General features: G+C 44.3%; 2 protein-coding genes across 3 annotated transcripts in view; one reads left to right on the top strand and one right to left on the bottom strand.

Annotated features, from left to right (window-relative positions):
• Positions 1–446: 446 nt before the first annotated feature.
• Positions 447–6,256, top strand: zbtb2b (zinc finger and BTB domain containing 2b). Its single transcript, XM_087991579.1, has 3 exons — positions 447–658; positions 1,350–1,531; positions 1,890–6,256. Exons 1-3 carry the CDS (start codon positions 647–649, stop codon positions 3,286–3,288), a joined length of 1,593 nt encoding a protein of 530 aa, XP_087847705.1. The 5' UTR covers positions 447–646; the 3' UTR covers positions 3,289–6,256.
• Positions 6,257–10,193: 3,937 nt separating this feature from the next.
• Positions 10,194–22,591, bottom strand: part of akap12b (A-kinase anchoring protein 12b) — a 92,981-nt gene continuing 80,583 nt past the window's right edge. For both annotated transcript variants that reach the window (XM_043696856.2, XM_087991578.1), the window contains 2 exons: positions 14,678–20,729; positions 10,194–11,814 (listed from right to left, as the gene is read on the bottom strand). In XM_043696856.2, coding sequence (XP_043552791.2) covers positions 11,793–11,814; positions 14,678–20,729 — 6,074 coding nt within the window. In that variant the 3' untranslated portion in view covers positions 10,194–11,792. The remainder of the gene's footprint in view (positions 11,815–14,677; positions 20,730–22,591) is intronic.

Raw genomic sequence — 22,591 nt, 5'->3', positions numbered from 1 at the left:
AAAGTAGCCGAACCAATGTCCGGTGCAGCTACAACATAACCTCCCAACTCTTATACTCAATGCTCTGACCAATAAGGGAAAGCATACCAAATGCTGCCTTCACTATACTATCTACCTGAGACTCCACTTTCATGGGACTATGAACCTGCACTCCAAGGTGTCTCTGTTCAGCAACACTGCAGATCCTTACCATTAAACTGTATGAGTCCTGCTCTGATTTGTCTTTCCAAAATGCAACACTTCGCATTTATCTAAATTAAATTCCATCTGCCATTGTTCGGCCCATTGGCCCATCTGGTCAAGATCGCACTGTACTCTGAAGTAATCTTCTTCGCTGTGCACTAGACCTCCACCTATGGTGTCATCTGCAAACGTACTAACTATGCCTCCTATGTTTACATCCAAATTATTTTATATAAATGATGAAAAGCAGTGGACCCAACACCAATCCTTGTAGCACACTGGTCACAGGCCTCCAGTCTGAAAAGCAATGAATTATTCTGGATATTCATCCACTCCCAGGCATTCACCTTACAGTTTATAACTTATTGTATACAAATCTGGGTTTATTGCCACTGATAGTTATTAATGATAAAATCACTTTTTCTTTCTGATTTTCAGTTGAGATACTAAACCAAGACCCTTTATGCATTTTCAGGTGGGTGTAAAAGAACAACAGTATAAGGGTTCGCGTTATCTTATTTAATATTTCTGGTTCAACCAACACTACTAGAACAGGCGATTTTGCATTATCTTTTTGCTGTTTATGGGGCTTGCACATATTCTGACTTGACAACAACACGTTCTATATTACAACTGTGATTACATTTTAAAGTATCCATTTGTTAGGTGAAATTTTGTAGGAGAATAACATGTTAGCCCAGCCTATGACTTGTCAAGGAAGCAACTTTTCTGGTTTGCAATCATACTGAATTTTTCCTTGCGATCCTTCTTAGAAAAATTATGGCATGAACTTTTGTGTAAAGTACTTGGATTGTTAAATGGAATGTGTGGTTATGTTATTTGAAGAATAGGTAATGTTGTATTCCAACAAAGAATACTTTATTTTTCAAACTCTTTTTGTATGTTGCCTTGGACAATTTTTCTCTGCTGAAAGCAATATAAATGGAAGTGGTTAATTGCATCATATGCATGTCAAAAAAAAGAACTTGTTGAATATCGGGAGATTATATAAGCAAATGTAAACAAAGTATTAAAATATACAAATAATCTTTATATTGTAGCATAAAGCACTCCTGAAATGAGTGCAAATGCATTGCAGCTTTGGGTTATCAGAAAAGTTATTACACATTTTGTATTCAATTTAGTTCCTTTCTTGTACTTTCTAGGGTCTAAATATGGAACTGGCTAATCATGGTCTAATCCTGCTACAACAACTCAATGCACAGCGAGAATTTGGCTTCTTGTGCGACTGCACAGTGGCTATTGGTGATGTCTATTTCAAGGCACACAAAGCTGTGCTTGCCTCTTTTTCCAATTACTTCAAAATGTTATTCATCCATCAAACCAGGTAATGCTTGACTCTGATGTAAAATTTAAAAGTATATTGTGCCTTTTCTGATTAGCGCAATTTTATTTTTCCCTTTTTTAAAATGATCTTATCCCATAGATGGTCCCAAAATGAAAATGTTTTAAAATGTGAAAAGCTATAGATCCATTTTGATGTTGATTGCACTTATCAGCCATGTGACTGCTAGCCCCTCATCTACAGCATGAAAGCTAATTTGTGCCCACAGACCACTTTTCCCAAGTAGCTGAACTGTTCCTGTTCAACTGTGCTTTTCTGAAACTTGTAAATTTTGTTCATTTGATTCTGTTTGTTTTATGCCTCTGCTAGCCTGTAAGTATTTTAAAATATATTTTCACAGTGACTGTGTCCGACTGAAACCAACTGATATTCAGCCAGATATCTTTAGCTACCTCCTGCATTTAATGTACACCGGGAAAATGGCTCCCCAGATTATTGATCCTGTCCGTCTCGAGCAGGGAATTAAGTTCCTGCATGCATACCCACTGGTACAGGAAGCCAGCTTAGCCAGCCACGGAGCGGTTCCTCGTCCTGATCAGGTTTTTGCTTGGACATCATCATTATATGGCATCCAGATTGCAGATAATCAAACCACACCTCAGAGTAGGTTATCAGCAGCAGAAAAGTCTTGTCGAGAGCCCAGGTCACATGCTCATCCTTCTCGGATGGAGCAAGAACGAGGTGCAGAAGCTAACCAGCAGCATCCCCAGGGTGCACAGATGCTTCAGCCGTCTCAACAGATTGGGCAGTCATCTGCAACGACTTTAGGCACACAACAAGGCTTGATTTCTGCAGCTGGTCCTCCAACGGCTGAAGAACGATGTGAAAATATCCCTCTATTAGATGGGCAGCCTGGTATACATGCAATAGCTCATGTTAAACCCAGTATTATGAAAAGGAACAGTGGTTTTCCCAAGTTTTATGTCTGTCATCTTTGTGGCAGAAGGTTCACTCTACGAAGCAGCCTACGTGAGCACCTGCAGCTCCATACAGGAATGTCACTTCCAGTTACCAACCCAGCAGGAATGAATATGCTAGGCCAATTGGTAGAGCCTGGGAAACCTACAAAAGATCCTGAGGAAATACCTGAAGCAGAAGTAATTAGTGATGGCGAACTACAGCAGAAAAATGATTCACCAATGGCAGATGGCCAACTACAAGCCGAAACACCACCCCCATCAGACATTGCAGACATTGACAACATAGAGCTAGGGGATCAAGATAGGGAAGTGAAAAGGCGAAAATATGAATGCTCCATCTGTGGACGTAAATTCATCCAGAAAAGTCACTGGCGAGAGCATATGTATATTCACACTGGCAAGCCATACAAGTGTAGTACCTGTGATAAAACATTCTGTAGAGCCAACCAGGCTGCCAGGCATGTGTGCCTTAACCAGAATTCTGATACCTATATGATGGTGGATAATAAGCAAGCAATGCTTACTGAAGGTTCTTCTGAAGAAACGAGCCAGTCACTAATGGATCCAGTGTACCTAGCAACAAACCAATCAAACCAGTCGTACAAGTGCAATCTGTGTGATAAAAGCTTCTCAACTGCTAGTGAAGCTGTTCGGCATTCATGTCAAAACCAGAACTCTGATACCTTTGTTTTGATGGAAGGCCAACCAACAATTCAAGGGGAAGGCTCTTCAGAAGCTTGCGAAGTGACAGAAGTGAGCCAGTCATTGTCAGAAACCGTGCATAACGTGGAAGATGGTCAAGCCGTTTTAGTGGAATGAAAACTTTGTTCATTTACACACTTTTTTCCATGTGTTTCTTATAATGTACAATTTAAAACTGATAGTTCTTAGATATAAGGATGTTAAAAGTTTATTTTCTAAATTAGATCTAAGCTTTCTTCTCTGGTAAAAGCATGTCGTTCATTTATCCAAGGATCTTGTTACTTTTAAAATGAAAATTCAGGTGGCATCATTGTATCAGTCAGTGTTTGCACTAGAATTCAGACTAGCCCCTGTCAATCATGAGCTGCTTCAGGACTAGGTTAATATAAAAGAAACCGATATGCATTGTTCTTTACTTGTACTGGTGTTGCCTGATAAGTGCATACTTTGCAAAGTGGATTGAGTAGGAAATTAAATCACGCTGTACCAAATGCAAAGAAGTTATCACATCATGATATTTATATGCCTCACCAGGCCACTTTCTGCTCAGCCTCCCTGAACCAACTACGGTCTCAAAGAAACGAATAAACACCTGTTGAGCTCTATGGATGTGTACTCAAACTAAAAGTTTCCTTGTTTGAATTAAGCATTGGTGACTGACAGTTTCAAGGGGTCACAGTGCAGCAGTTCACATTTTGTGATTAAGTAAAACTCCTGTTCTCTCGAGATGTAAGAGCTGTTGATAAATGTTGTTATGCTTCACTAATTGTCAACTAATCACTGAGCATATCCCAACTGTTGGTAGTATATTTCGCAAATAATGAATCATAGACAGAGCATTGGCATTGCTGAGCCAACAATGAATCCAGAGTATGGGTATACCCTGGGTGAAGTCGGCATATGACTAATTTGTTGAATAACAATTATGTTATTGTTATTAGCAAAAGAAGAACCTGGAATGGTGAAGGTATTGCAGTAACTCCTATGTCAACTAGAATGCCCTTCTAATGAGTGAATCATATATATAAAAGGTATTTTATAGATAGAACTTGTTTGATATAGTATTAAATACAAATTGCTCACATTTTGGAAATTTTATTAGATATTTGAGACCCGTTTTCCAGTGTGATAGAACAAAGTAGTGCTCTGGTGCTCCATGTTCTTCCCTACTCACTTGCATAATCTTGTTTTTAAATGTTCAGTGTAAATCTGAATATCACTTTTACCTCACTTATTTACAATTTGCTCCTTGACATGTGTGTATAATTTGCTTTCGAGAGGTGGGAATGGGGGGGATATCAGAGAATACCTATGCATGCTGACTTCAAAATACAGTAGTAGTATTTGTAACTTGTTTTACAGAAATAGTAATTGCATTATTTATTGTGTTGTATGTCTTTTATACATTTTAGATTTTTTAATAAATACTGGAAAAAATTAAAAGCTGAAGATAGGATCCCTTAAAAACATCTATCCTTTATCATCGAAAATTTGTAATCTGTTTTAAACCAAAATTGCAGTAACACTGCTGTCTGATGGGGATGGGGGCGGGAGGGAGATCTCTGCTGCAAAAATAAACTGTCACATTTGGCTATTTGGCTTCAGAATATTTACTAAAGATTCACATGTACCAACAATGTCAGCACTTGCCCTGCATTATTCATGTGGAAATTTCTCCGCACAAAGTTGCATTGCACCACATTGAACTAGATTGGAGCAAAAGTGACAGAATTTCTTTTAATGCCCTGTTACATTGATAAAATGAATTTTAAGAAAATACTTTTTATTTTGCAATTAGACAGTTTTTATTTGCAGATTAGAGTGATACTAACACAATTCAGTACTGTACTAGTTGGATTAGTTAGTATCAATAGCGTTGAGTGCTGTTATTGTAAACATTCACTAAAACTACTGTCTGAAGTACACATAAATAAGCATGATACTCAAACAAAATTACTAATTTTACCAATAGGTTATGAAAGGGTACACCAGGTTGGTACATTTTGGAGTTGTTACTTACAAATGCTAGTGTTACAAGAAACATTGAACCCCAACATGTTTTGTTTTACTGTTTAATTATTTGTAGTTTTGTCTATATAGTTATTTAACCACTTATTGCTCAGTAAATCCCCCACAGATATACAAAGGTATTACTTTCAGATTTAAAATGCTAAAATATGTTCATGAGATTGAGAAATAATGTATGTAAATTGCTTTGTTGTTACAAGTTTCATATAGACTTAAAATCAATATTTGAAATAAAGTTCAACTGCCTTAAAATACTTAAAGCGTAACCATGATGCTCAGTGTCAAAGCTATTATTTGCATTAAAATTCAAATAAAATGTAGTTTTTTTTAATCAGTATTTTGTAAGGTTTGTTTCAAAAGAGAATATACTGTAATTTAGTCTTGTAAAACGAATCCCACATGAGGAAAGTACATTCCTTTGTTATAATGAAGAATAAGTAATACACTGTAACATTCTTGACCAAATCAAATTGAAGTTGACCAGTTTAATTGGGGAAATAAACGTTTTTTTTTGGCCCCCTATACATCTTTTAAGATTTTCTAATCATATTTTTTAATATGTTGATAATGGCAGTCAAACTTTACTTGAATTTCAAATTGCAGGTGTTTTGGAGCATTGTTTTCTTGTGATGTCATCTGCAGTCGTGCTCCTTACCAACATTGTAAGAATTTGAAATGCATTGTACAGTGCTGCCTTTTTTGTGTAATTTTTAATTTGCTGCTTGAAAGCTAACCAGTTCACTGTTTAGTTGGAAGCCTTATTTGACAAAGCATACATGAAAAATCCTTATCCTTGCTGTATACAGTAATAGACTACAGCTTAGTTGTGTATGTCTTGTTGACTAAGCCACAGCTCTAAACTTCAGCCTTACATTTTCAATGACTTGTTTAGACCTAAATACACAAACTGAATACACATTGCACCTGTATTTGTCTTGATTCCATGCCGCAACTTTACTGTTACGTCAAAACTTTTGTTAGTCAATATGTATAATGTATAATACAACGCTGCCAATACCAAAGACTTGAATAAAACGAGCTTGGTAGGAACTGGAAATATTGTTGTACTGTCTTGCTCAAATCTTTCTGCAGTACATAGTTTGTCCATGATAAGTACAGTTTATTATCTAATTCTGCCTTTCCCACAAGTGAATAATGACTGGAATGGTATTTCAGGATTCTAAGATAAGTGTTTGAAATTCATCATGATTGATTCATCCATCTGGAGACATGATATCCTTGCCTCATTGCAGTGGACATCACATTCAAGGTACACTTTGAGAGCAAATTAAGTTTTATTAATATTCTGTCTGCCTTCTGCTCATGGTGCTTTGGGTGCTGCTGTGCAATGGCTAAACACACATTAAGCATTTTGTCCACTAAGACTTTCATCTTTAGCTGACCAACGAACAGAGCATAGAACACAGTTTCTATGCTGTGTGACTCTGTGGCTTTCACTCAATTATCGTAGTATGATGGTTTTTTTTTTCACCTGCCATTTAAATGAACAACTTGGCTAAGCTATCCTGTAACTTTGAGCTACCAGTTCTGCTCTCACTATATCTCTCCTAATTTAATACCAAATGCAAATAGAAGTTAGAAAGAAAATTGGAAGAACTGAAATCGCATCAGTTTCTAATCCTGTGTTTCTAACAACTATTCATTTCTTAACCCTCAACTGGTTCATTAATTTTGAGTTTTTTCCTAACACTGATTTAAAAACTAGAAGGATCCTTTGTGGCAGAACACAGGTATGTGGACCCCTGGAGAAACTTTCATCCAAAGTACCAGCCTGTTATGATCATCCTCATTTGAGAGAATAGTTCATGTTTCCTACCCTCAAAATAATTCTATTGTAACCACATCTTCAGACCTGTTTTTCCTTTATTCCCTCTTGGGGTATGGATGTCACTGGCTGACCAGTATTTATTTTCCTGTCCCTAGTTGCTGCTGAAAAGATGGTGGTGAGCTGCTTCTTGCACAGCTGCAATCCATGTGACATATTTCTAAGTCAGGGTGGTGAGTGGCCTGGAGGGAAATCTGAAGGTGGCAGTGTTCCAATGCATCTGCTGCTTTTGTCCTTCTAGATGGAAGTGGTCATGGATTTGGAAGGTGCTGTCTCACGATCTTTAGCAAATTTCTGTGATTGTAAACATTGCTGCACTGAACATTGCTTGTGAAGGGAGTGGATGCCATGTCAATCAACCAGGCTGCTTTGTCCTGGCTGATGCCAAGCTTCTTGAGTTTTGTTGGAGCTGCACCCATCCAGATTGGTGGGGAGTATTCCATCACACTTCTGACTTTTGCCTGGTAGATGGTGGACGGGCTTTGGGGGGAGTCAGGAGGTGAATTACTTGCTATAGTATTCTTAACCCCTGATCTGCTCTTGTAGCAACTGTATTTTCTGGTCAGTAGTAGTCCCCTATATTGATAATGGGGATTCAGTGATGGTAATACTATTGAATGTCAGCAGATGGTGGTTAATTTCTCTTTCTCTTATTGGAGATACTCCCTCATTGCCTTGCATTTGTAACATGTTACTTGCTACTTGTCAGGTCAATCCGGATATTGTCCAAATCTTGTTGTGTTCAAAATGGACTGCTTCAGTATCTGAAAAATCATGAATTGTGCTGAACAGTGTGCAGCCACTTCTAATCATTGATGAAGCAACTGAAGATGGTTGAGCCTAAGACACACCACCCGGAGAAACTCCTGCAGAGATGTCCTTGAGATCGCCAACAACCACAACCATCATCTTATGTACTTGGTATGACTCCAGCCAGTGGCGTGTTTGCCCTTGAGACCCAATGATTCCAGTTTGCCAGGGTTCCTTGATGCCACGCATGGTCAAATATGGCATTGATGTCAAAGGCTTTCACTCCCATCTCAACACTGGAAATAAGTGCTTCTGTCCATGTTTGTATCAAGATTGTAATGAGGTCAGGAGGGAAACGGTCCTCGTGGAGCACAAGCTGTGTCAGTGCTGTTTGATAGCACTGTTGATGACCCCCTCCATGTAAATTCATCCTTCACTGATCAAGAGTAGACTGATTGGCATCTACCTGACAGTGTGGGAAATTTGCCTGTGTTTTACTCTTCTAGTAGTGCTTAGTTGGTGGAGAGGTAAGCTCTAGAGAACAGGCCTTCAGTCCTGTTATCAGGACCCATAGCCTTTGCAGTAGCCAGTGCATCCTTGCGTATTTCTGTTATCCTGTGGAGTGAATTGAATTGACTGAAAACTGGCATTTGTGATGCTGGGGACTAATGGAGAAGGCAGAGATGGATCATTCACTTGACCCTTCTAGCTGAAGAAGATTCAGCCTTCTCTTTTACACTGGAAGTGTTGGTCTCACCCATTGTTGAGAATGGGGATATTTGTGGGGCTGCTCCCTCTAGTTTGTTTAATGTCCACCACCATTCATGACTAGATGTGGCAAGACCAGAGTTGTGATCTGATCTGTTGGTTGTGGGATTGCTTATGCTGTTTGACACGCAAGTAGTCCTATTTAGTAACTTTACTAGGTAATCATTCATCCTTGCAACCCTCAGTGCTTCCTCCTAGCATTGCTCAACATAGAGAAGTACTGATTCATCAGCTGAGAGAATATGGTATTTGTATACTTATAATATTCACAATACAATCCCTATTGTTATTTAATCATTTCTCCGCCCCCCCCACCAAACCTATTTTTCGATCTTTGCTGGCTGTACACTTGATATAAAACTGTTTCCTTTAGAACTGGAGAATGTTAGAAGTGAAATTTATCCAGCTAACAATGTCTTTGGGCTGAGGGACCAAGTCAGTCTTGAACCCATGCGTGTCAGTAGAAGGACTGCTAAGAGTGGAATGGGCAGTTTCTGTACTCATTGCCTTATTAATGCTGCTAATGTTTTAAGCCATCGTCTGAAGTTCAAACTACCTGAGCCCATGGGCACTCATGAGGGATATTTTCACTGATCAAAAAAATTTGTGATCTTGAAAGTAAATCCATGTGCAGACCTATGGCAAATGGGCTTGTTAGACCATTTAGTTAAATACCTCCACAGGTGAATTTCACTACAGGGCAAAGAACACATTTGACCTTGGTATCATACCAGGTTCAAAGTGCCCTCTCCATCATGATTCATTTTGAGATTAACTACTGCCAAGCAAGTGAAGGGACATTACACCCTCCCCTCTCTGGGCAGCATGTGCTTTAGCTTTCCTGCAATTGATGATAATTAAACAATATCTGTTTGAAGTTTATCCCCTTAGCAGAGGGCAGCCTCAAACAGTTGAATATAGCATCAGGTGGTGGTAGGGGAAGGGTTGCCAAGAGCCATGCTCTCTTTCAACATTGAGAGCTAGGCCCTATTGTTCCTTTTTCAACATTCCCCTTCAAAATCTAGTTGCCAATTCAAATAGCAAAGCTCCACAATAAATAGAGAACTAGGAGGGAAATAAAAAGATAAACATAGGGGCAAACAGCTACTTATTGATTTTCAGGCACGTGTGTATTTTAAGGGTTCCTTTATCATTCAGAGATTTAATGCATTATTATTATGTTATTGAGGACATTTACATTTAGTAAAATGATTGTGTTAAATATAAAGGCACAATACACTAAAATTACCACCAATAATGACCATCTCCAATAAAATGAAGTCCAACATCACTGTTTAGCATTCAGTAGCCTTGATTTGATAAGGGATTCAGCAATCTTAGGTCACCATTGACCAGAAACTGAACTGCCCATATAAATACGGTGGTTACAAAAGCCAGTCAAGTCAGCAATCCTAAAACCTAAATCCTAGAAACCTGTCCACTATCTACAAAGGCACAATTTTGGAGCTTGATGGAATACTCCTCACTTACATTGATGAGCTAGGATCTAGAGAATGCTTATCTGAAACTATGGTGAAATCAGATGCAATAGTAACTTTGGAAAAGGAGAGAGTTATGGGGAATGAATGGACTAAATTTCTACCTCATGAACTTCATTAACAGTCAGTGCCACAGAACAGGAGCATCTCCATACAAGGATGCTAATATTACTTTATTCATATTGTTTTAGTTATTCCAATATGGCTTAGATACACAGCAAATACAATTTATACAAATGTCAATTTCACATCAGTTATAAAAGCACAGCAGCGTTAATAAGAGCAGCATCAGTCTCTGTCATAGATTCTGCTCAAGGCAGCTCAGTGGTTAGCCCTGTTGCCTCACAGTGCCAGGGACCTGAGCTCAATTCCACCCTCAGGCAACTATCTATGGGAGTTTGCACATTATCCCAGTGTCTGCATGGATTTCCTCCAGGTGCTATAGTTTCCTTCCACAGTCCAAAGCTGTGCTGGTCTGGTGAATTGGCTATGCTAAATTGCCCATAATTTAGGTGCATCAGTCGGAGGGAAAATGGGTCTTGGTGGGTTGCTCTTCGGAGGGTCGGTGTGGACTTGTTGGGTTGAAAGGCCTGTTTCCATACTGTAGGGAATCTAATCTTAAATTCATGCAGTACACAAGTAGACAGTAGTTACCATTTTTAACCTGATCATTTACTGTACAGTGAGTGTTACAAGGATAGGGTGTTGGTTTATTAATTGAGTAAGGGAGGAAATATACTGAACAGGGTAACCTGAATAATCAGTTTAAAACATTGTTTTAATGCTGGAGTTTAGTGAGAAAAATATTGGGATGGAATGATGAGATCAGTCACAAATTTGCCAAAAAAACATTAAGACAGGAACATTAATGGCACGTGAGCATTAATTGTATGCAATAGCAAGGCACATCTTGGAGGTCATTATGGAAGTCCAAACAAACCTTAACTAGTAACCCAACAATGCACTTTCATTAAAGGCTTCAATTTTAGCAATCTGGATCCAGTCACCCAACAGTCTAAAGGAATTAAATGAATCTCAGCACAACAGCATAGGCCAAATGGCCTGTTCTTTGCTGTACTTTTCTATGAACGATGGTCACATTTCATCCTCTGGAACATATGCAATAGTCCAGGATGTCAGCATGGCCAATTTTGCATGGTTCAACTTTGCACAATGCACTAAAGTTAGCTTTATACTCCATTAGGAGGACTTCAAATCTGAAGTTATTCCTTAGAATTGAGATCAGCTTTGCCAGAACCTTGAGTGTGCTTCAAAATTCTAAATGATCTTGGTGAGCTTTGTTCAAGCAAATCAAATCATGAAATATCATTAAGTTTAGCTTGCTGTACCTACCATTTCTATGGACCTGTTTCACTCTCAGGTTGTCCTAGGTTTAAGCTGTCAACACTGTAGTCCTTTATCAAACATTAAGAACACCAAAGTTAACTCAGTTATCAAAATCCAAATTAAAATGTAAAAGACACAGCTTTTTAATCAACAAGTTTAATTCTAAGAATATCCTAAATGTAACAAACTGATGATACAAAGATGCATCGCCAGATTTTTGAGCAAATACCCCTTCAATTTTCAGACACCATTGTGTTTATCATGGCTAAAAGCAAGAAATTATTAAATGCCAATGTAGATATAGCTCGCGAATTGATTCGGGATTGTCAATCAACAGTGGTACTTGGTCTTGTCACAGTAGCGTTGTGTCTTCACATTCTATTTCACGAGTGTCTGTTTGGAGCTCTGCAAATGCACACAAAAATAAAATTATCAATGTTTTACAATGAATGGGGGCATTGGTTAGCTCAATGGCTAGCGTGTACTACAAGAATTGTACCAACAATGTAGGTTAAATCTCAATCACACTGTGGTACTTTATTAAAACCTGGTTCCTCACCTTGTGCCGTATTTAACGGAGTGATGCTCACACTGCAAAGCCAATTGTCCCTCTCAAGAGAGATACCTACGGTCCTGTGCCGGTGAACAATGACTAATTAATTAGTCAAGTATAGTTGCTGCTCATCTTTTAACAGGTTAAATTCTGGGTCACAAATGTCTGAAAAGGCTTCTAAATAAATTTAGAAAACTGAACAAAGGCACCTTGAGATTTAGAAATAGAATGATTTCAAAATTAGAAGTTGACACCATAGTATCAGCATGAATTGTTCAAGAGGAGAAAATCTCTTGGTTACTGAGGCAATTTAGCAGGGATAGCTCAATGACCCCTCCACCACCTCCCAGCATGTAGCTGACAGTCCCACATGCTGCTGATACTGATCTTGAGTACTATTAGAGGTCATGACCAATGGCAGAGCCAGAAGTCTCCATGGCACTACTAGACCAACAGTTGGCTGGAGCCAGGCAAGGGATCCTCTGAGAAGAGAGAGTGATCCCTTCAAACAGGCAAGGATGACAACAAAAATACCTCATTAAACCTCTTTCCCTTCATCAAATATGGTCAATATAAACAATTATCAGCATGAATGAGGTTGACACCACTCAAGGGGCCACCATGAACTGCAAAGTCTGTTACCTTGCAATGATTATTAAAAGGCATCAAAAACAAACAAAACACTAACACCCAAAGGGGCTGCTACTTGGATCATTAGAATATCAAGGAGTACAAAACAGCATTCAAGAAATGTACAGATTATCAATCTATATTCTTATTTATGAAGATGGACTGGAAGAGAGAAAGATTAGCACAAACAAGTCCTTATCTACTCACTTGGAGAGAAACATGAAAAAGTCACAGTGGCTCCTCGTCAAAATAGCAGCTGCATCTTTCAACTTGAGGATTACACAAATAATATACTTAATTCAGTAATTCAAAGTGCAGCTGCTGAGGATCCCGAAGTCATCATGAACAAGATCAAGCCAGACAGAGTAGTTCTCCAGAGATCAGTATGGTCATGAGATTTCTTGGTGAAAGATAATATACAAGTTCTCACATATGAGGTGCAAAACCTCCAAAAGCAAGAGGTCACATCGGGGTTGATTGGTGCTGTTTGAATGCAGTGAAATTATGACAAAAACTACAGTTTAAACATCAACCCTGGCAAAGCCAGTTACTGGAATATCTGGACAGCCAAGTAAATCAGATCAACTATCACAATAAAGACAGAAACTCCACTGACCAAAGTAATACAGATGTAGACTGTAACAGCATTCACGTATCAGTGGTTACCACAATTTACGCCAGAGTAAAATAAAATGAAAGCCAATGAGACTGGAACTCGGACGACCAGAAGACATTATTAAAAGGGGCATTCTGAGTGGAGGGAGATCATTTTTCAATGCTGCTGGGAGTGGAAACAATTAAGTTAAGCACTCCTCAAACAAAATGAAGTGTTCAAGCAAACACAGAAAGAAGAGAGAACTCAGAATCCAACAGACAAAGCAAAGAAAAAGTACACAGAATGGAAGCTGGCAGAATTACAAATGCATTTCAGCTGAGACAATGGAAAACTTGGAAGCCTAAAGAAACTCACCAGCTTAAATGAGATTTTAGGAAAGGCAACAATTTGTAGCTCAAGTGGATGTTTGAGAACAAAAGATTGTCTTGATTCTCATGCAAAAGGTTAAAAGTCAGAGAAAGAACGATCGAGTCAACAAGAAGACTCACACATCAAATATTAGAGGACCTTGACTAAAAATAAAGACAGGCCAGAAACAGAGAAAAGGGGATGCTGGGGGGATAGGCTTTAGGACTGGATGAAAACAAGCAACAGAAAAAGCTGAAGAACCATTATCAAGCAAGATCTATAATGCTGGCTTTATCTCTGAAGATCTAAGTGTTTTTGTCACTCTGCCAACAAAACTGGTGCAATAGAACGCAAGGTGCATTGAATAATCAACTTAGTGAGCTATGCAGTAAAAAAGATCATGCAGAGAACCTTAGGCCTAGAATTAGAGAAAAAATTACATCAGGTTTTAGGCACCCTTCTTGGCTTTGAAGATGATAGAGGAACATGAAATGTAATTTTTTTAAAAGTCTTGATAAAGAGCAAGGACATTCCATAATGCACACAGTAAATGGAAGTAACATCCTATTGTCCAAAGGGAAGCTCAAGAAACCAGCTTGAAACAAGAATTTGTGTACTAGTGTTGTGTTTCGTTAACAATGAACTATTGATGTAAAGTTTAGAACATTGAGAAAAGAGGAAAAACGTCAACAGCTTTAAAAAGTGTTGGTGAAAAGGCTCAAGGTAAAAGAAAAACACAACCCTTATGGAAAAGTACTGAATGAGACTAAAAAGAACTCCAAAATAATATCAAAAGACAATGAGTTTTGGACATGTTGTTACCTCTGCAGTAGGGTCAGAGTGCCTAAGCAACTGATTAAACAGAGCAACAAGAGACTAACAGTGAAGGAAGCACCTAGATTACCTTTTAAAGAGAGCAAGCCAAAGAATTGGAACTCTGAAAGCTGTGTCATCACTGAGCCCACTGTCACTGCAGTGACCTACTGCAGTCAAAGCAAAGGTTGCTACTGGGTTCTGAACTCAGCTACAAAAAGATCTACATCTTTGGCATTTATCAGTAATCAAGATTTCAGTGGCCCAACAGAAAAGTTGCAAGGGTCAGCAGAAAGGAGATCACCAACCTCTTAAATGATTCCCACACGGAGACAGCGCTGTCAGATACATCCCTCTCCACTGGACTGCTGATGGTACCTTCCCGAGATGCTGTGCCTTGCTCCTGATCTGTATCCTGCGGAACCAGGCAGGTGGCCACCAGAGTCTCTTTGCTGGCCACCCCCATCTCGTCCACAACCGGGCAGGTGGCCACCAGAGTCTCTTCGCAGGCCGCCACCGTCTCGTTCACAATCGGGCGGGCGGCCACCACAGTCACTTCGCGGGCCGCCCCCGTCTCGTCCACAGCCAAGCAGGCGGTCACCACAATGTCTTCGCGGGCTGCCCCGGTCTCATCCAGAACCAGGCGGGCCACCCCGGTCTCGTCCACAACCGGGCATGTGGCCATCACAGAACCTTCACGGGCCACCCCTGTCTCGTCCATAACCGGGCAGGCGTCCACTACTGTCCCTTCGCGGGCCACTCCAGTCTCGTCCACAACCGGACAGGCGGCCACCACAGTGTCTTCGCAGACCGCCCCGGTCTCATCCAAAACCAGGCGGGCAGCCACCACAGTCTCTTCGTGGGCCGCCCCCGTCTCACCCACAACCGGGTAGGCGGCCACCACAGTCTCTTCGTGGGCCGCCCCCGTTTCATCCACAACCGGGTAGGCGGCCACCACAGTCTCTTCGTGGGCCGCCCCCGTCTCATCCACAACCGGGTAGGCGGCCACCACAGTCTCTTCGCGGGCTGTCCCCATCTCAGGCACAACCGGGTGGGCGGCCGTCTCTTCGCAGACCACCCCCGTCTCGTCCATATCTGGGCGAGCGGCCGCCAGAGTCTCTTCGCAGGCCGCCGTCACTTCCACAACCGGGTGGGAAGCCAGAGTCTCTTCACAGACTGCCCCCGTCTCATCCACAACCGGGCGGGCAACCACCACAGTCTCTTTGTGGGCCACCTCCGTCTCATCCACAACAGGACAGGCGGCCACCACAGAATCTTCATGTACCAGCCCCGTCTCATCCACTGGGCGGGCGGCCACCACTGTCTCTTCGTGGGCCACCTCCGTCTCCTCCGCACCCGGGCCGGCGACCACCACAGTCTCTTCACATGCCGCCCCCATCTCGTCCACAACTGGGCGGATAGCCACCACAGTCTCTTCATGGGCCACCCTTGTCTCGTCCAGAACTGGGCAGGCGGCCACCAGAGTCACTTCGCGGACCGCCCTAGTATCGTCCACAACCGGGTGAGTGGCCGTCTCTTCACGGGCCGCCCCCATCTCGTCCACAACCAGGTAAGCTGCCGTCTCTTTGTGGGTCGCCCCAGTCTCTTCCACAACCGGGCGGGCGGCCACCACAGTCTCGTCCACAACTGAGCAAGCGGCCGTCTCTTCACGGGCCGCCCCCATCTCATCTACAACCGAGTGGGCGGCCAGAGTCTCTTCGCAGGACGCCTCTGTCTCGTCCACACCCGGGCGGGCAGCCAGAGTCTCATGAACCGCCTCTGTCTCGTCCACATCCGGGTAGGCGGCCACCAGCGCCTCTTCATGGGCCGCCTCTGTCTCGTCCACAACAGAGTGGGCGGCCACCAGAGTCTCTCCATGGGCCACCTCTGTCTCGTCCACAACAGAGTGGGCGGCCATCTCCATCTCATCCACACCCAGGCAAGCAGCCAACAGAGTCTCTTCGCGGGCTGCCTCTTTCTCGTCCACAACAGAGTGGGCAGCCACCAGAGCCTCTTCGTGGGCCACCACTGCCTCTTCGTGGGCCACTACTGCCTCATCCACAACAGGGTGGGCGGCCACCAGGGTCTCTTCGCGGGCCACCACTGTCTCATCCACAACAGGGTGGGCGGACACCAGAGTCTCTTCGCGGACCGCCACCGACTCATCCACAACAGGGTGAGTGGACACCAGAGTCTCTTCGCGGGCCGCCACTGTCTCATCCACAACAGGGTGGGCGGCCACTAGGGTCTCTTCACAGGCCACCACTGTCTCATCCACAACAGGGTGGGCGGACACCAGAGTCTCTTCGCGGACCGCCACCGACTCATCCACAACAGGGTGAGTGGACACCAGAGTCTCTTCGCGGGCCGCCACTGTCTCATCCACAACAGGGTGGGCGGCCACTAGGGTCTCTTCACAGGCCACCACTGTCTCATCCACAACAGGGTGGGCGGACACCAGAGTCTCTTCGCGGACCGCCACCGACTCATCCACAACAGGGTGAGTGGACACCAGAGTCTCTTCACAGGCGACCACTGTCTCATCTACAACAGGATGGGCGGCCACCAGGGTCTCTTCACAGGCCGCCTCAGTCTCATCCACAATACAGTGGGCAGCCACCAGAGTCTCTTCACAGGCGACCACTGTCTCATCCACAACAGGGTGAGCGGCCACTAGGGTCTCTTCGCGGGCTACCACTGTCTCATCCATAACAGGGTGGGCAGACACAAAAGTCTCTTCGTGGGCTACCACTGTCTCATCCACAACAGGGTGGGCAGCCACCAGAGCCTCTTCGCGGGCCGCCTCAGTCTCATCCACAGAGTGGGCGGCCACCAGAGTCTCTTCGTGGGCCGCTTCAGTCTCATCCACATCTGGGTGGTCGGCCACCAGAATCTCTTCATGGGCCACCACTGTCTCATCCACAACAGGGTGGTCGGCCACCAGAATCTCTTCATGGGCCACCACTGTCTCATCCACAACAGGGTGGTCGGCCACCAGAATCTCTTCATGGGCCACCACTGTCTCATCCACAACAGGGTGGGCGGCCACTAGGGTCTCTTCGCGGGCTACCACTGTCTCATCCACAACAGGGTGGTCAGCCACCAGAGTCTCTTCGTGAGCCGCCTCAGTCTCATCCACAACAGGGTGGTCAGCCACCAGGGTCTCTTCGTGGGCCGCCTCAGTCTCATCCACAACAGGGTGGGCGGCCACTAGGGTCTCTTCGCAGGCCACCACTGTCTCATCCACAACAGGGTGAGCGGACACCAGAGTCTCTTCACAGGCGACCACTGTCTCATCCACAACTGGGTGGGCGGCCACCAGGGTCTCTTTGCGGGCCGCCTCAATCTCATCTACAACAGGATGGGCGGCCACCAGGGTCTCTTCACGGGCCGCCTCAGTCTCATCCACAATACAGTGGGCAGCCACCAGAGTCTCTTCGCAGGCCACCACTGTCTCATCCACAACAGGGTGAGCGGCCACTAGGGTCTCTTCGTGGGCCACCACTGTCTCATCCACAACAGGGTGGGCAGCCACCAGGGTCTCTTCATGGGCCACCACTGTGTCATCCACAACAGGGTGGGTGACCACCAGAGTCTCTTCATGGGCCGCCACCACTGTGTCATCCACAACAGGGTGGGCAGCCACCAGGGTCTCTTCGCAGACCGCCTCTGTCACTTCCACAACCGCCTCCTGTAGCGACTCATGGGTTTGTCTGGTTACCAGAACCTCATCTTCTGGCATAAGAGTGCACTCCGCTGTTGTCACTAGGATCTCAGAGGTCTGCAAGACTGCTGAAACCATCTCGGCTGTCTTCTCAGCCAGGTACTCTGGTGCCATGACAACCTCACAGGTAATCTCCTCTGCCTCGCTGGCAGTCTCATCGTGACAGATTGTTTTGGTTACTTCTGCTGGCGAGGCTGCGTCGCCACGCTCCAACTGCTCCCCCTCTGTCACAATTTCGACTACTTTTCCTTCACCTTCAACCCTCTTCTCAATGATGTCCGGGACTGCGGTTGATATCCATGATGGTGATCTCTCATCAACGCTGCTTTTGATTGTTTCTACAGCTCCCTGGTTCACGGTAATGGCTTGCTCGACCCTTGGCTCCCCACCTTCAGCTAGTGCTCCCGACTTGGTTATAACCTCCCCCTCAGGAAAAGCATTTGTTCCGCGTGTTTCCTGCTGCTCCTTAGCCGCTCTCTCTTCTTCGACAGCATCATATTCAGAAAGGGGAACCACTGCTGGTGTGTCTGGCTCTTCACCCTTGCTCACTCCCAACTCTGCCTCTGTGGTCTCTTTTCCAACATCCTCCACCACAGACTGGTCATCTCTGGTATCAGACCTCTTCTTTCTTCGGCCTGGGATCAGTTTTCTCAGAGACATCCAGGACTCCTCCTTGGCCTGTTCGGTCTCGGGAACAGCAGCTTCTGCTGCAACAACAGAGTCGTCTGCACGGTCTTCAATCTTGAATTTGGACTTGCGGCTTGAGGTCACCAACCTCTTAAAGGATTCCCACACGGAGACAGCGCCGTCAGATACATCCGCCTCCACCGGACTGCTGACGGTACCTTCTGGAGATGCTGTGCCTGGCTCCTGATCTGTATCCTGTGGAACACTAGCTTTCAGTTCCTCAGCATTGTCCGGCACTTGGATGGCCCCCTCGGGTGATCTTTGTGCCTCCACATCTGGTTGCGGGGCTTTCGAGTTGGACTTTCTTGTTCTCTTCTTGGAGGACCCGACGCAGATCAGCGCCTCCCAGGTTACAGGGGCATCCGCTTTCTTTTTGGGATCCTCAGTACTCCGCTCCAAACTCAGGTCCTCGGTGTTTGGTTTTTCTGGCTTATCGGCCGGGGCAGCGCTCACATTCTCACTAGAGGAGACAGCTGCTCCCTTCGCTTTATCAGTCTGCTCATCTTCTCGGTCACTCTCAGATTGTACTTTGGGGCGCTTTTTTGATGTCACTAACTTCTTAAATGACGCCCATGCGGTAATGTTCTCTTTCTTCCTCTCGCCATCACTGGCTTCGTTTATTGTCTCTACCTCAGGATTGGAAGCATCTGGCATCTCTGCAGAGACTGCCTCACCCGCTTCCTCAGGGGATGTTAAAGGAGGGATGTCCATCTTCTGGCCATCTGGACTGCCCTCCGATTCGGTGGATGACTGAAGTCGTGTCTCGTCGTCATTTCTCAGTTTGGCCTTTCTTTTGCCACGTTTTCGTTTCTTCCCAGAGTGCTTTTTGGTGCTACTACTGGTGAAGAGTTTCTTCAGAGGGCTGCCCTGCAACTTGGCCTTTTCCTGGGATGACAAGAGCTCCACTTCTCCCAGTACAGGCTCCTGGACCTTGCCTGGTGTTTGATCCATGTCTACATCGGTCTGTTCTGTTTGAAGCCCTGCCAAAGCTTCGATGGCAGCAGATTCTGGCTTCACCTGACTCTGAGCCAACTGGGTCGCCTGATCCATCTCCAAGGCTGGGACGGTCATCTTTATTTTGGGGCCACATTGCCCATCGTCTTCTGTGGACACGCTGTCCTCCCCAATCTTCTCCCTAGAGTCCAAAATCAATCCTTCTTCAGCCTCTCTGACTTTGGCCAGTTCCGCTGAGAGGTCCTCAAAATCGTCATCTCGCTCTTTTTCTTTCACTGGGCCAACCTCCAAGATTTCAGCATCATCTTGTGACGCGGAAGGCCCCTTCGAAGGTCCATGGTCACCTTCCTCACCATTAACATCTCCAGCAGCAACGACTTGCTCCTCATTTTCCTTCTGCTCTCCATTTACCTCAGGTTTCTCCCCAATGACCAGGGGTTCATCTTCAGCCTTCTTGAAGCTTGGCTTCCTTTGCAACACTGAGAAAAAGCCTTGCCAAAAAGATCTCTTCAAGGGGGAATCCACAGCAGGGTTCTCGACCGGATTAACGGCAGACTCCACTGGCTCCACGGCAACAGTGGGTTTTGGTTCTGCCTGACTGGTGGACTCTTCCATTTCTCTAGGGGTGAGAACCTCAGGTGGACTCTCCTCTGCCTCATGAGCAGCAAGACTCAAATCACCATTTGTCATTCCTCCCATTTCTTGCTTAGATTCGCCATCTGTCTCACTTGCTTCATCCTTTTTCACAGTCAGCAACTGCACTGGTTCCAGCTTGTCAGGGTTCTCTTTCTTCACTGTGAACGTGCAGCCCACAAATTTGAAGACCTTCTTGAAGCCAACCTCACCAGCTTGCGCCTCCTCTCCAATTTCAACAGGAGGATCTGCATCTTCCTGGGAATCTCTTGGCTCCTCATCTTTGGTTTGAGTGGGAGTCTCCTTTTTCTCAAAGTCCATTTCGATTAGTTTCTCCTCTTGGGTTTTGATAGGCGGTTCAACTGCAAATAGAAAAGATTCAAAAAGGTAAGTATCAAAATAGAATCTGATTCAGTGTCAAGAGAAAGTAGTAGTTTAATTTGGATAAAATGTGAGGTGCTGCATTTTGGGATAGCTACCTGTGACTCCATTTTCAAGGAGATTAGGATAGTGAAGGCAGCATTTGATATGCTTTCTTTTATTGGTCAGAGTATTGAGTGTAGGAGTTGGGAGGTCATGTTGTACAGGACATTAGTTAGGCCACTGTTGGAATACTGCATGCAATTCTGGTCTCCTTCCTATCAGAAATATGTTATGAAACCTGAAAGGGTTCAGAAAAGATTTACAAGGATGTTGTCAGGGTTGGAGGATTTGAGCTATAGGGAGAGGCTGAACAGGCTGGGGCAGTTTTCCCTGGTACGTCGGAGGCTGAGGGTGACCTTATAGAGGTTTTTAAAATTACGAGGGGCATGGATAAATAGACAAAGTCTTTTCCCTGGCATGGGGAAATTCAGAACTAGAGGGCATAGGTTTAGGGTGAGACGGGAAAGATATAAAAGGACCTAAGGGGCAACTTTTTCACTCAGAGGGTGGCACGTGTACAGAATGAGCTGCCAGAGGAAGTGTGGAGGCTGGTACAATTACAGGCAATTTAAAAGGCATCTGGATGGGTATAAGAATAGGAAGGGATATGGGGCCAGGTCCGACTAGATTGGGTTGGGATCTCTGGTCAGCATGGACGAAGTGGACCAAAGGGTCTGTTGTTTCCATGCTGTACATCTCCACGATGCTATGTAGTCAACATTTTTCCCCCCAAACCAAACCATCCAATTAAAGATTTAAGCCGCAATCATCACCCCTTGTTGCCGAACTACCTCCAAACCCTTGTTTAAGGTGGAACAAAAGGTTTCACTTTGATTTTAAAAAATTGTTTAAATATTTTGCTGTTTCCAAATTTTGGAGATTCAATCTAGCCAATTTTCCAGCAGAGAGCCAGCCTTTCCAGATTTCATTCCCCCAAGCAAGTAGGGCTCTAAGATGTTTGTACAGTTAGTTCTGCCAGGCCTAATTGCAACAGTATCCAGCAAGACGCTCATTCAAACAGTATGAGCAGGCCACTTCAACCCTTGAGCCTGATCTGACTGCAACCTCAAATTCACATTCCCAGCTATATCGATGACGTTTCACTTCGTGCTCACCATAATCGATCCACCCACTTTAAAAATGCCAAAACTCTTCCTCAGGTGGTGGTGGTGGAAGTAGAGAGTTCTGAAGACTCATGACCGTCAAAACGTTTCACCTTGGGACTGCAGCAACATGGTGGACTAAACAGCACTCTGCAACAGCTTAACAAGCCAGCAGTTGTTAACAGCCAGACTAGCTGGCATCAACGTAGGCACAAAAATGGCAAATACAGCCCTGTCAAGACAACAATCGTCTCCCAAAACCCGAAGGCTATTGCCAAAAATGGGACAGCTACCTTGCAGACGAGTCAAGCAGGAGCCTAACCCAGTCATCCTCACAGGAATCATACCTGACAAAATGTCCCTGACACTATCACCACTCCTGGGCAGGACAGGTCCAGCAGTGATGACAATACAATAGAGAGTACTGCCCTGGAGATCCTCAATATTGATTCCAGATGCCTTCATGGTATCAGGTCATACATGGGCAAGGAAACTTCTTGCTGATTAGTACTGCTACCAATCCCTCCCCCCTGCACACCTCCCCCACTTCCCCATCAGTTAATGAATCAATACTTCTCCATGTTGAACAACATTTGGAGAAAGCACCAAGGGTGGCTAGGGTGCAAAATGCACTCAAATACCCCAACCAATGTCCACTACCAAGAGTGGCTCAGCAGCAGCACAACTGATCAAGTTGG

The sequence above is a fragment of the Chiloscyllium plagiosum genome, unplaced genomic scaffold (genome assembly GCF_037043375.1).
Source record: "Chiloscyllium plagiosum isolate Xiang-an unplaced genomic scaffold, Cpla_swu_hap1 HiC_scaffold_10, whole genome shotgun sequence".
Taxonomy (NCBI): Eukaryota; Metazoa; Chordata; class Chondrichthyes; order Orectolobiformes; family Hemiscylliidae; genus Chiloscyllium; species Chiloscyllium plagiosum.
The sequence above is the reverse complement of the archived record's forward strand: the minus strand, read 5'-3'. Positions and strand labels throughout refer to the sequence as shown.